The sequence below is a fragment of the Pseudorasbora parva genome, chromosome 19, assembly GCF_024679245.1.
Source record: "Pseudorasbora parva isolate DD20220531a chromosome 19, ASM2467924v1, whole genome shotgun sequence".
NCBI classification, from domain to species: domain Eukaryota; kingdom Metazoa; phylum Chordata; class Actinopteri; order Cypriniformes; family Gobionidae; genus Pseudorasbora; species Pseudorasbora parva.
Genome location: NC_090190.1, coordinates 43037220 through 43052146, shown reverse-complemented (window position 1 = coordinate 43052146; position 14927 = coordinate 43037220). Strand labels below are relative to the sequence as shown.

Genomic DNA, 14927 nt, shown 5'->3' with positions numbered 1-14927 from the left:
GGGCGAATGTTAAAGGAACACTCCAGAGTTTTTAGAAATAGGGCTTTATTAACTTCTTTCCTACATTTAGATATTTGGGCAAATGCATTTTTGTCTCAGTGGTGCATTGTTTTAGTTTGGCAGGGTCGCCGCTAGCTTAGCTTAGCATAATGAATGGAATCCTATGTTAACAGCTAGCATGTCCTGAGTTAAAGTGATCCCAAAAACCCCCACCTAATTACTTCTTGTGGCCTGCGTATTCACAACGAGTACAAATAGCGATGCAGATTAAGACTATAATATCTGTGCCCAAGTAGCAGTGCTTCGCCTCTGCTTCCCCATAATATAGTCCCACGTCAATATCTGCCTATAAATCGCCTAGTATTAATCTGCATCTCTATTTGTACTCGTTGTGAATACGCAGGCCACAAGAAGTAATTAGGTGGGGGTTTTTGGGATCACTTTTACTCAGGACATGCTAACTGGCAACATAGGATTTCATTCATTATGCTAAGCTAAACTAGCGTCGACCCTGCCAAACTAAAACAATGCATCACTGAGACAAAAATGCATTTGCCCAAATATCTAAATGTAGGAAAGAAGCTGAATAAGCCCAATTTCTAAAAACGCTGGAGTGTTCCTTTAACTGAGAGAGAGAACGAGCGGAGATACTCACTGTAAAACACACTCCGCAGGAGTCAGGCGAGGGCGGCCAATCAGAGCTGCTGCAGGAGCTGCAGGAGGTCAAAGGTCAAGCTGCGTCCACTAAAGAGGAGCTGAACTGCTACAGAGAGCTGAGCCACAAACTTCAGGAGGAGATAGAGGTACAAACGCCAACCCCTACTGTAATTTTCTCTTGATTTCTAAAAGAATAAAACATAACGAGAACAAATATCTTCCAGAGGGCTCATTTAATATTTCAAGTTGAGCTAAATGAAAATAAGAAATGTTGCTCTGGCGGCTAGCTGAAATATAACAAGTTTACAGAAGTTTATGATTTTATGTTGTATGGAAAAATTATACTATGACACTTTTGTTGTTTGGTTTTTAAAGGGCTCCTATAATACCCCTCTTTACCAGATGTAAAGCAAGTCTCTGATGTCCCCACAGTGTGTGTGTGAAGTTTGAGCTCAAAATTCCCCACAGATCAGTTTTATAGCATGTTAAAATTATCCCTTTTAGAGATGAGCAAAAATGGGTCGTATTAGTGTGTGTCCCTTTATATGCAAATGAGCTGCTGCTCCCCACTCCCTTTCTAGAAGAGGGCGGAGCTTGAAGAGAGATGAAGAGAGAACAGGGATAGTTTAGTTTAATTACAGTTATAACTCATGTTGTCATCTTGCTTTTATCCACTATTATTACAAGCCTGTTGTAACGGTCCCGTCCGAATGATGGCCATAACTTTACTGAAGCGTTTTATGATGTTTATTGTAAGTGTTATTAAAGGGCTGGTTGATTATGTGTGACTTGTTTAGCTTTAGTGAGTGTGTATTGCTGTTTGACAACATCTGCAAAGTTACGACGTTCAAAGCAAAGGGAGATATTTTCTTCAACAGAAATCTCTCTTTAAGGACTACAACAAACGGCTGGTATGGACTACAAGGAGTTAGTATTTCGTTTTTTTGCGCACAAATTGCGCATTCTCGCGTTTACTTCCAAGTCTCCAGTGACACGCCCATCAAAACCCAGCGTTCAGGAGAGAGCCTCAAAACCAGTGTAGAAAATAGCCTATTACTGATGAGTTATGATGTTTCTGAATGTAAAAACCAGACCAACGTCATTAGTTGACCTCAGACAACAGGATAAAACATAAAAAGCCAGTTCATACACCTTTAATGCCTGTGTGTGTGAGAAACATATGAGTGTGTTTGTTTCTTCATCAGATGAAGGAGAGCACGATCACGCAGCTCCAGACGGCGCTCAGCCAGGTACTTTAGTTTAGTCCTTTATAGTTTAAAATCATGAATATAATTACACACATTACAGCCGCTTCACTTCCTGTCTGCAGATCTCGGCGCGCTCGCGTGATGAAGACTCCGCCGAGACGGCCAGACTCCTTCAGGAGCTCCAGGAGGTCAAAGGGCAAGCGGCCGGCACACGTCAGGAGCTGGAGGTCTGCAGGGGTCAGCTGCAGGTATGCCTCGCTCGCCCTTTTTCACACTGACCTCAGATCTGTGGATATCAGGCTCACTGTTGATGTTTGTGTGTGTTTGTGCAGGAGAGAGAGATGAGCCTCGCTCTGCTGAAGGACCAGCTCCACAGGGTGAGAAAAAAGACTGGAAAAAAATATGTCTGTAGTACGGATGCACCGATACCATTTTTTCAGAACTGATCCGATCCGATATTAAAAATTCTGAGTATCGGCCGATACCGATACCAATGCAGTTTTGTTTAAAAATGATGTGTAGAATTTCTAAACCTCAGTGTGTTGAACTGATAATCACTCTTTTGTGAGTTAAACACAATCAACTAAATACCGACAACTTCATTATACAGAAAAACAACAAATAAATATATATATATATATATATTAGTGCTGGGCAACGATTAAAATGTTTAATCGTGATTAATCGCAGTATGCGCAAAATTCAATAATGAAAACAAAAGTGCTGCTAAATGAACTAAAGTGCAATAATTTATGGTTTGCAAACACTTTAAACTAATAAGGTGCTTTTTACAGCAGTTTAAAGTTAGTAATAGTTACAATATTACTTGTAAATATCAACTTAAACATTAATTTAATCAAGATAAATTAAACTGGTGGTCTACATATATTGATTGTGTAGTAATATTCTCATCAGTGTTCTGTCAGCTTTAACATCGGCCGACTGAAATCTGCATATTTGTGATATTCACACCAGGGCGTTATTTAATTTTATAAAGGCCATCTTTTAAAATCTTATTAAATGTGTGCATCATCTTTCATGTTAAATTCTTACATTTGATTAATAAATTCAGTTATAATAGTAAAGACACTATAGGCTGTTACCAATCAAATTAAACAATTTAAACTGCAAAAAATACAGCTGCAATAAATAATGTTATAAGATTGATGATCTAAATAAAACATGCAATCATACTTATAAACATAACCGCCAATAGGGGGCAGCAAGTGATCGTCTTCATGAGCGAGTCATTGAGTCGTTCATTCAAATGATTCATTCAAAACACCGAATCATTCAGTAACAAAACACTGAATCATTCAGTAACAAAACACTGAATCATTCAGTAACAAAACACCGAATCATTCAGTAACAAAACACTGAATCATTCAGTAACAAAACACCGAATCATTCAGTAACAAAACACCGAATCATTCAGTAACAAAACACCGAATCATTCAGTAACAAAACACCGAATCATTCAGTAACAAAACACAGAATCATTCAGTAACAAAACACCGAATCATTCAGTAACAAAACACTGAATCATTCAGTAACAAAACACCGAATCATTCAGTAACAAAACACCGAATCATTCAGTAACAGAACAGAACAACTGAGTGTTGGCATTAGGGCTGGGCAAAAAAATAGATTTTTCGATTAATCGTTTTAAAAAATCTGGTCGATTCAGAATCGATTCTCAAAGGCCACGAATCGATTTTTTTCCCATATTTATTTTAGCTAACATTGAACAAAAGATTAACGTAAATCTAATTGCTAGTCTTCTCCACTAGATGTCACCCATTTGCCTTGAGTGAGCCTACAAAGGAGCAAGAGGCACATCATTTATCCATTCAGTGTTTAAATGGCAGCTTCCGGTGCGTTGTCGCCTTTATAATGCTGAGGTGAAATGCTGTAGGATCAAACTTAAGCAGTCACTTAAGCACGTACGTTAGCCATTATAGACATATTCAACTTATAGTCCACATACAGCGCAGGATCAATAATTCAAACCTTAATAGCTTATATTATAAACATATTTCCTCAAATAATAGTTAGGGCTGGGAATCGATTCCAAAAAGAATCGATTCCTCGATTTCAAGGCGTTGGGAATCGAGAGTCGATTCCAACGTTTGGAATCGATTCCATCGCGGGGAATCGACTCCTCTTTATTCACTTGTCTCTCGCTTACTAATAATGATTGGAAGTCTATTTAATTTTTGCAAAAGGTTCTTTTGAACAGTTAGTTTCAAATAACGAGTTAAAAATAAAGCTATTCAGCCTGGGTTTTTTTTTGCGTCATTGCGTGATGACATCACTAGAACGTAATTCTAACTACTTATTTTTATGGTATGAAACGTTCAAATCAAGCCATATGTGAACGCATATCGCTGATTATTACTATACCTTTCATTCACTTAGTTTAATAGTGTTTATTGTCATTGTTTCCTTCTGTGATCCTGCATCATGGAGAAGTTTGCTACATTTTGCACACAAAAACTCCATAATTTTAAATTGTGAAATGGTTCTGTTATCCACAACGGTAGGTTTTGAGCTCTGCTTATAGATGCAGATGTGAGGGTCTTATTTCAATTTTCTATTTTCTTTTAGTTTCATTAATCCATTGATAACTGAAAGAAAATGCGCCTAGACTAGAGTACAGCTTAATGACCGAGTCTATGTTGCTATAGTAATGAACGCAACTTGCTCGCGCATCTGATTGACAAATATACTGCGCACTCTTATATTATTGTTTTTGTTAATATTGTGGTTATTTTGCCTCGTACATTCTGTGCAAAAGCACTTATTTGAACGTAGTCATTTAACTTAAACATGCAATAAATGCACATCCATGAATAATGTGCTATCCTTTTTATTTATAAGGCTAAATCGCATTTACTTCTGGGCTATATGGGCCATATCAGGAGAATTCATCATTTAAAATTCATCAGAGTTATGGAAATGTATCATCATTTTACAAATAAAGTTTCGGAGAAGGATACTTTCTACATCCTTGTATCCTGCGGTCACTCCGGAACTAGGTTCCTCCATTGATTTTGTTAAAAAAAGAAGAATCGAAAAGGAATCGAAAACAACAGTGCGGAATTGATTCTTGGAATCGAATCCGTCGATTCCGGAAACAGGAATTGGAATCGGAATCGATTCCAAAAATTTCAGAATCGACCAGCCCTAATAATAGTTAATCCACAGTCAGAACGTTATGGTATTGTTGTCTGTTACCACGGCAACTACTCGTGTCCAGGAATTAACCATAGACTGTAAAAAATAATGAACGTGTTTCTCGTGTATGAAAAGTAAATGCACACATGATAAGCGGCAAAATCGCAAGAAAAGCTTGTCGTGTACTGAAAATTGCTAACAAATCATCCAATATTATTTTTATGTTTTAGAATAAATGTATCAAAACATCCATAAAATACTTCTAAGATATTTTTTTTTTTTTTAAATAAAGTTGCATCAAAATTGTATTTAACAATTGTATGGATTTGAAATATAGAGATGCGTTCTTTTTTAATGAACTCAGATGTACCTAAAATAAAGTTTAATATACATGTTTGTGGCTCTTCATTTCTTTTTAATTACCCACTTATGTTCACTGTTCTTTTTTATAGATACCAATAGTATTTGTATTAAATCTATATTCATTTGAGTTAAATCGAGAAGTGAAAATTGAGTCGAAAATCGAATCGAGAATCGAAATCAAATCGATTTGAGGGCTTGTGAATCGAAATCGAATCGAATTAGAACATCTGAATCGATACCCAGCCCTAGTTGGCATCACCCATAGGATTCTGAAGTGCAGGTTTGAAGCATAAAATAGGGTCAAGCTGGCCGTCGCCATTTTGAAAAAGCATCATCACGCCCGGATAATTGACAATGGGCAAAGAGGCGGGATGTGGGCGTGGCTTAGGTGACGTGATGACTGACTGACAGCGGATAAACGACAATCCACCTGTCACTCAAAATGGCCACACCCTTAATTATGCAGAACTTTAAGGCTTTATATACAGTAAACGAAAGAGTTATAACTCCCCTCACAGTCGTCATGAAGGGCAACATTAGCCGTATAGACCAAAACCACAATTTGTCCCAGACTGTAAAAATGTTTTTTTTATGCTGTAAAGTTAGGCATTTTAACATGAGCTCAATGAGATTCACTGTCAAAAGATGGTCTTTAGTGGCCAGTTGAGGAACTGCAGTTTAAGTCACTTCAGTATCGGCTTCAATAGAAGAGCCGCTTGAGTGAGACGCCATCCACACAATCTGATCTTTAACCTTCGATCCGTGTCTCCGCAGGCCTCACAGGACGGAGATCAGTCCACTGCAGAGCTGCTGCAGGAGCTGGCGGAGGTCAAAGGTCAAGCGACCGCCACTAAAGAGGAGCTGAGCAGCTTCAGGGAGCGCAGTCTCAAACTGCAGGAGGAGATCGAGGTACACTTCCTGTCAGATGGACAACTTCCTGTCAGCTGACCAGACCACAACCAGATATGAAATGAAATGCCATTTATTGTCACTATACACATTAAGAGCAACTCCTTTGCAGGACCACACTGCAAAAAAAGACAAAAAAAATTTGTCTTGTTTTTAGGCAAAATATTAAAAAAAATCTTACATTAAGAAACATTTACTAGATTAGTACAAATAATGTTTTATTGTTTTGGGACAAAAGAACTCAAAATGAAGAGAGTTTTTGCTTAAAATAAGATAAATAATCAGCCAATGGGGTGAGAAAAATAATGTTGTTTTCTGTTTGAATTAAGATTATTTTTCTCACCCCATTGGCAGATTATTTATCTTATTTTAAGCAAAAACTTAATTTTGTGTAATTTTCGCCCAAAACAAGACAAAAACGTTTGCTTGTCCAGTAAATACTTCTTGTTTTGAGAATTTCCAGATTCCAGGGGCCTGTACCATGAAGCTGGTTTAGCTGGCTAGCCAGATTTGTTTAAGCTTAGTTTGTGCCAATCCTGTGTTTTAGGTACCATTAAAGTGGTTTGGCTTTTAGCCGTGTTCATCACCATAGTAACTTACGCTCCACAGCTAACCTGCTCTGGGGCAGGTTATGTTCTGGGTAAGAGATCTCAATCTGAAATTGGACCAATCAGCTGTGAGTAAAGTGACACACCTCTAATGCAATAAAGTCACTCCCCCTGTTTCTACTCCAAATTAAAGGTCACTGCATTGTAAAGGGTTTTTAAAGACTAAAGCGTCTGGCTTTTAACAATGCTTATTTATAAAAAAATAATAATTTTGAATGATTTAGATATAATTTATGTAATTATTATACCTTAATAATTTTAGTTAATCAATCATTAATAGGCACTTTGTTAAAATTAATACATAAGTCATATAAATTACATCCCCTGCATAAAGTCATATGGATAAGCTTTAAAATCAATAAATAAAACTAGCCTATTAAAAAAGAAGCTTACTGAGCTTAAATGTTCAATTTTCTCTATATCAACTAAACTAACTTCATAACTTTTACTTGCATTGACGTATACTATTTTTTCTTAAAGTTGTCCTCTTTCATAGACAGCTTTTCTTCTTGCTGTGTATTTTATTTTTATTTTAATTCTCAATATTTTTCAATCATGCAATATTCTGCAGAAGAGAGAAATTAATCTCACTGATTGTCTGGTGAGAAGTGAATCTCAGTTCCACAGCGTGTGATTGGCTGTTCACTACTGATGTCACAGCTAAACTCCTGAACTCAGGATCAAAGTCTGAGTTGACAAAGAAAGTTGATGATCAGCATCATGGGACCAACAAAGCCTTAATACAATGGTTTGGTTTTGTCAACTCAAAACTAATCCTTTAACCCTGAGTTTGTTAAACTACCATCATGGTACAGGCCCCTGAACTCAGGATCAAAGTCTGAGTTGACAAAGAAAGTTGATGATCAGCATCATGGGACCAACAAAGCCTTAATACAATGGTTTGGTTTTGTCAACTCAAAACTAATCCTTTAACCCTGAGTTTGTTAAACTACCATCATGGTACAGGCCCCTGATATTCTAGGGTTTGGTTTAGGTTAGGTTAGAGTTAGAGTTAGAGTTACGTTTAGGTTAGAGTTAGGTTAGGGTTAGGGTTAGGTTAGGTTAGAGTTAGGTTAGAGTTAGGGTTAGGTTAGGTTAGGTTAGAGTTAGGTTAGGGTTAGGTTAGAGTTAGGTTAGGTTAGGTTAGAGATAGGTTAGGGTTAGGTTAGAGTTAGGTTAGGTTACAGTTAGGTTTGGTTTAGGTTAGAGTTAGGTTAGAGTTAGAGTTACGTTTAGGTTAGAGTTAGGTTAGGTTAGAGTTAGGTTAGGTTTAGGTTAGAGTTAGGTTAGGTTTAGGTTAGAGTTAGGTTAGGTTAGGGTTAGGGTTAGGTTGGGTTAGAGTTAGGTTAGGTTAGAGTTAGGTTAGGTTTAGGTTAGAGTTAGGTTAGGTTAGGTTAGGTTAGGGTTAGAGTTAGGTTAGGTTTAGGTTAGAGTTAGGTTAGGTTAGGTTAGGGTTAGAGTTAGGTTAGGTTTAGGTTAGAGTTAGGTTAGGTTAGGGTTAGAGTTAGGTTAGGGTTAGGTTGGGTTAGAGTTAGGTTAGGGTTAGAGTTAGGTTAGGTTTAGGTTAGAGTTAGGTTAGGTTTAGGTTAGAGTTAGGTTAGGTTAGGGTTAGGGTTAGAGTTAGGTTAGGTTTAGGTTAGAGTTAGGTTAGGGTTAGAGTTAGGTTAGGTTAGGGTTAGAGTTAGGTTAGGTTTAGGTTTAGGTTAGAGTTAGGTTAGGTTAGGTTAGGGTTAGAGTTAGGTTAGGGTTAGGTTGGGTTAGAGTTAGGTTAGGGTTAGAGTTAGGTTAGGTTTAGGTTAGAGTTAGGTTAGGGTTAGGGTTAGAGTTAGGTTAGGTTTGGGTTAGAGTTAGGTTAGGTTAGGTTAGGTTAGGGTTAGAGTTAGGTTAGGTTTAGGTTAGAGTTAGGTTAGGTTAGGGTTAGAGTTAGGTTAGGGTTAGGTTGGGTTAGAGTTAGGTTAGGTTAGGGTTAGAGTTAGAGTTAGGTTAGGTTTAGGTTAGAGTTAGGTTAGGTTAGGTTAGGGTTAGGGTTAGAGTTAGGTTAGGTTTAGGTTAGAGTTAGGTTAGAGTTAGGTTAGGTTAGGGTTAGAGTTAGGTTAGGGTTAGGTTGGGTTTGAGTTAGGTTAGGTTAGGGTTAGAGTTAGGTTAGGGTTAGGTTGGGTTAGAGTTAGGTTAGGGTTAGGTTAGGTTAGAGTTAGGTTAGGTTAGGGTTAGAGTTAGGTTAGGGTTAGGTTGGGTTAGAGTTAGAGTTAGGTTAGGTTAGAGTTAGGTTAGGTTAGGGTTAGAGTTAGGTTAGGTTTAGGTTAGAGTTAGGTTAGGTTAGGGTTAGAGTTAGGTTAGGGTTAGGTTGGGTTAGAGTTAGGTTAGGGTTAGAGTTAGGTTAGGTTTAGGTTAGAGTTAGGTTAGGTTAGGTTAGGGTTAGGGTTAGAGTTAGGTTAGGTTTAGGTTAGAGTTAGGTTAGGTTAGGGTTAGGGTTAGAGTTAGGTTAGGTTAGGTTAGGGTTAGAGTTAGGTTAGGTTTAGGTTAGGGTTAGGTTAGGGTTAGAGTTAGGTTAGGGTTAGGTTGGGTTAGAGTTAGGTTAGGGTTAGAGTTAGGTTAGGTTTAGGTTAGAGTTAGGTTAGGTTAGGGTTAGAGTTAGGTTAGGTTTAGGTTAGAGTTAGGTTAGGTTAGGTTAGGGTTAGAGTTAGGTTAGGTTTAGGTTAGAGTTAGGTTAGGTTAGGGTTAGAGTTAGGTTAGGGTTAGGTTGGGTTAGAGTTAGGTTAGGTTAGGGTTAGAGTTAGGTTAGGTTTAGGTTAGAGTTAGGTTAGGTTAGGTTAGGTTAGGGTTAGAGTTAGGTTAGGTTTAGGTTAGAGTTAGGTTAGAGTTAGGTTAGAGTTAGGTTAGGTTAGGGTTAGAGTTAGGTTAGGGTTAGGTTGGGTTTGAGTTAGGTTAGGTTAGGGTTAGGGTTAGAGTTAGGTTAGGGTTAGGTTGGGTTAGAGTTAGGTTAGGGTTAGGTTAGGTTAGAGTTAGGTTAGGTTAGGGTTAGAGTTAGGTTAGGGTTAGGTTGGGTTAGAGTTAGGTTAGGGTTAGGTTGGGTTAGAGTTAGGTTAGGTTAGGGTTAGAGTTAGGTTAGGGTTAGGTTGGGTTAGAGTTAGGTTAGGTTAGAGTTAGGTTTGGTTTAGGTTAGGTTAGAGTTAGAGTTACGTTTAGGTTAGAGTTAGGTTAGGTTTAGGTTAGAGTTAGGTTAGGTTAGAGTTACGTTAGAGTTAGGTTAGGTTTAGGTTAGAGTTAGATTAGAGTTAGGTTAGGTTAGGTTAGAGTTAGGTTAGGTTTAGGTTAGGTTTAGGTTAGAGTTAGGTTAGGTTAGAGTTAGGTTAGGTTTAGGTTAGGTTGAGGTTAGAGTTAGGTTAGGTTAGAGTTAGGTTAGGTTAGTTTAATTTAATTTAATTTATTTTATTTTATTAATACCTGCAGGTAAATTTGTTTTACAGTATAATGACATGATGGGTAAAAAAAACATCCAAAACACAAAAACAAAACTAGTACAAAATAAACAACTTAGACCCTGACCTGTAATCCAGATCTTTCATAGAAACACAAAGTCACGCTCTTGCTGTCTCTCTCTCAGGTCAGAGACGTGTCCATTGCTGAGCTGAGGGTCAAAGTTCAGGAGCTGCAGACCGCGGTGTCCAAATCCAGCGAGGATCCTCCACAACAACAGACGTCTGAGCCGAAGAAGAAAGCCGGGAAAAACGGAGACAGCAGAGAGCATCATGGGAAGGGCAAAAGTGACACACTTCCTCACCGAACCTCCGCAGACCAATCATGCGCGGACGTGTGTACGCAGACCGACCAATCCCGCGCAGACGTGTGTACGCAGACCGACCAATCCCGCGCAGACGTGTGTACGGAGACCGACCAATCCGGAGCGGAGGATGTGGAGGAGATGATGGCGGGCTTCGCGGAGAAGATCGGGCAGATGCAGGAGCTCCATGCGGCCGAGATCATGGACATGGAGGCTCGGCACATCTCGGAGAGCGAGAGTCTGAGGCGGGAAAACCGGCTTCTGGAGCAGGAGAGCCGAGCGCTGAGAGACGCCATTGAGAAACTCAGAGCCTCTGAGGTCAGACTTTACATCACACACACACCTTCATGAATATTCAGCTGTAAATGAGGATAAGTGTGTGTGTTGTGATGTCAGATCGCTGTGTGTCTTTCTCAGGGTCCCTCGGTGAGGTCGGATCGGCCCGCGGTCTCTGCGTTTAAAGACGGATACGCCAGCGGTGAGACTGCAAACTAGGGCAAAAATCTCATTCGAACGGATATCAAATATCAAGCAATGGCCCCACTTTATATTAGGTGGCCTTAACTACCATGTACTTACATTAAAAAATAAGTATAATGTACTTATTGTGTTCATATTGTATTGCAAAACACCTTCGCTGGTATTGATGTGGGAAAGGGGTAGAGTTAGGGACAGGTGCGGTTTGTGGGTAAGTTTAAGGGTTGGGTTAGGTGTAATGGATGGGTCAACAACTGTGTAATTACAAATGTAACGACAGAAATTAATTATAGATGTAATTACGTGCAGGTATTTTAAAAATGTAAGTACATTGTAAAAACATGTATGTACACTATAAATGCATTGTATCAAATAATTAATTACAATGTTAGTTCACAGTAGTTAAGGCCACCTGATATAAAGTGGGTCCGAAACGTTTACTAGACAAGCAAAAGTTATTGTCTTGTTTTCTGTTTGAATTAAGATTATTTATTTTACCCCATTGGCAGATTATTTATCTTATTTTAAGCAAAAACTCACTTATATTTTGTTATTTTCCCCCCAAAACAAGACAATACCTTTTGCTTGTCTAGTAAATACTTCTTGTTTTAAGAATTTTTAGATATTTTGTCCTTAAAACAGGACAAAAATACTAAGTAAGAAAAGCATTTTTTGCAGTGCAGGCTGTCTGTGTTATTATTCCAACATTATCTTCATAACTTCTTTCGGAATAAAAAGTTTACCCCTCAGAAAAATGAACTTCCCACCCCCCTCAAACCGCTTACAATTTCATTCGGTTTGGGCATTTTTATTCTGATTGAGGCGTTTATATGGAGCACTTTCATTCGGATTGGCTTTTTAATGATTACAGTGCTCCGTGTAAACACACCTATAGACTGTAGAAAAAAAGCGCTACACTGCACTTTAAAAACCGTATAGGTTATTTATAGTTTGATTACGGATATTTCACGTCATGTTCGAATGCATATTCGAATATCGAAAAAAAAGTGACAGCCCGACTGCAAACACACTTTTATTCAAAAGTGTGAGATTGTCACTGTCAAGTTTTTATTTTGTCATAATTAGTTTCCTGTGTGTGTGTGTGTGTGTGTGTGTGTGTGTAACAGACAGCAGTTCAGACTGGAGTCAGCGTACGGGGTACGATCCTCACCTGCAGCAGGAGTTCAGGAGCACACCTGAGGGCGCGCGCAGAGACCCGGAGCCGGACGTCCTGCCAGACCGGATCAAGGTGTGTTATCAGGATAAATATTGTATCGTGACTACATATCGTATCGTGAGTTCAGTATCAGGACAAATATCGTATTGTGAGGTCAGTACCGGGAGACATATCCTATCGTGAGTTTAGTATAGGAATACATATCATATCGCAAGTTCAGTATCGGGACATATATCGTATCGTGAGATCAGTATTGTGATATAGCGTATCATGAGATCAGTATCGTGATATAGCGTATCATGAGTTCAGTATCGTGATATATATTGAATCGTGAGTTCATTATCGTGATATATATTGAATCGTGAGTTCATTATCGTGATATATATTGAATCGTGAGTGCAGTATCGTGATATATATCGTATCGTGAGATCAGTATTGTGATATAGCGTATCATGAGATCAGTATCGTGATATAGCGTATCATGAGTTCATTACCGTGATATATATTGAATCGTGAGTTCATTACCGTGATATATATTGAATCATGAGTTCAGTATCGAGATACGTATCGTATCGTGAGTTCATTACCGTGATATATATTGAATCGTGAGTTCAGTATCGTGATATATATATCGTATCGTGAGTTCATTATCGTGATATATATTGAATCATGAGTTCAGTATCGAGATACGTATCGTATCGTGAGTTCATTACCGTGATATATATTGAATCGTGAGTTCAGTATCGTGATATATATATCGTATCGTGAGTTCATTATCGTGATAAATATTGAATCGTGAGTTCAGTATCGTGATATATATCGTATCGTGAGTTCATTATCGTGATATATATTGAATCGTAAGTTCAGTATCGTGATATATATCGTATCGTGAGTTCATTATCGTGATATATATATATATTGAATCGTAAGTTCAGTATCGAGATACGTATCGTATCATGAGTTCATTATCGTGATATATATATATATTGAATCGTAAGTTCAGTATCGAGATACGTATCGTATCATGAGTTCATTATCGTGATATATATTGAATCGTGAGTTCAGTATCGTGATGTATATCGTATCACGAGATCAGTATAAGGATATAATATCGAATCGTGAGTTTAAAATTGTGATACTTATCGTGAGTACAGTATCGGGATATATATCGTATCATGAGATCAGTATCGTGATATATCATGATATATATTGGAATTTATATAATATCGTGAGTTCAGTATTTTGAGTTCAGTATCGGGATATATATCGAATCGTGACACAAGTGTATTGTTACACCCCTATAAACTATAGAGTTAAATATAATCTGTATCTGATATGAATAAGACACTTAGTCAAATTATAACTGAAAGGATTGTTATTGCCGCGTCCATATTCAACCGTGTGTGTTTTGCTAGTGGATTTAACACCCAAAACAAACATGATGTGGTTAAAAACACAATAGCTCTGATACGTGACGAGCGCTGAGCTCTGAATTTAAGTGGCACTGAAATCTGGGCTCTGATTCGGTCCGGTTGGTTTGTGTACCCAACCCTAATATCGAGCTAACCCGTGATTGGCTCACACACACAGAGTCTGCTGCGCGAGGTCCATCAGGAGGGGATGCAGGTCCTGTCGCTCTCTGAAGCCGACGCTGAGCTTCCTCCTCAGGCCTGGAGCAGAGAGAGAGACGCCCTCATACACACCATCGAGTCCCTGAAGCTCCTCATCAGCAAACTGCAGACGGACACACAGGTCAGCACACACCCCACAGCACTTCACTGCCGTACAGGGGGTTCAGACGCACCATCTTGTGTGTGTGTGTGTGTGTGTGTGTGTGTGTGTGTACTTGTTTATATTACATTGATCAAATGTCCCCACACTGCAAAAAAAGCTCTTCTTAGTATTTTTGTCTTGTTTCCAGTCTAAACATCTCAAAGTAAACATACTAAATGACCCTTTTTTTTTGAAAATGTAAAAATGCTGAATGTGTGTGTGTGTGTGTGTGTGTGTGTGTGTGTGTGTGTGTGTGATGGGTAGGTTTAGGGGCAGTGTAGGGGGATAGGATGTACAGTTTGTACAGTGTAAAATCCATTACGTCTATGGAAAGTCCCCACATTTCACAAAAACCTAACGTGTGTGTGTGTAGGTGGAAGGTGACTGGCGAGCGGAGCTCCTGTCGGCCGTTCAGCAGGTGTTTGTTGGCGAGCGAGACGTGCTGAAAAGCGTCTTATATTCTCATCTGGAGCAACTGGACACCGCTGACGCCGTCATTCATCTCAACCAGCTGGAGCTAGCGCTAGCGGAGCAGGTTAGCATACGCATCTCCACTCGTCTGATCACATGATCGACATCCACGTCTGCGAAACACATGCATGCGTCCATCACTACTCTTACATCTGTAGTTTATAACCAGTTTTAGACACTTTATCTACATCTGTACACTGCAAAAAATGCTCGTTACTCAGTCATTTTGTCTTGTTTCCAGTCTAAATATCTAACAATTCTTAAACCAAGATGCATTTACTAGATCAGTAAAACGACATATTTTTTCTTGTTTTCTTAAAAATAAA

General features: G+C 38.6%; 1 protein-coding gene across 6 annotated transcripts in view; it reads left to right on the top strand.

Annotated features, from left to right (window-relative positions):
• The window catches only part of akap9 (A kinase (PRKA) anchor protein 9), a 151018-nt gene that overhangs the window by 116162 nt on the left and 19929 nt on the right, over window positions 1–14927 (top strand). For all 6 annotated transcript variants that reach the window (XM_067426426.1, XM_067426425.1, XM_067426428.1 and 3 more), the window contains 10 exons: window positions 675–803; window positions 1863–1907; window positions 1988–2113; window positions 2198–2242; window positions 6180–6314; window positions 10527–11021; window positions 11121–11181; window positions 12308–12429; window positions 13948–14109; window positions 14504–14665. In XM_067426426.1, the coding sequence (XP_067282527.1) occupies window positions 675–803; window positions 1863–1907; window positions 1988–2113; window positions 2198–2242; window positions 6180–6314; window positions 10527–11021; window positions 11121–11181; window positions 12308–12429; window positions 13948–14109; window positions 14504–14665 (1482 nt within the window). The remainder of the gene's footprint in view (window positions 1–674; window positions 804–1862; window positions 1908–1987; window positions 2114–2197; window positions 2243–6179; window positions 6315–10526; window positions 11022–11120; window positions 11182–12307; window positions 12430–13947; window positions 14110–14503; window positions 14666–14927) is intronic.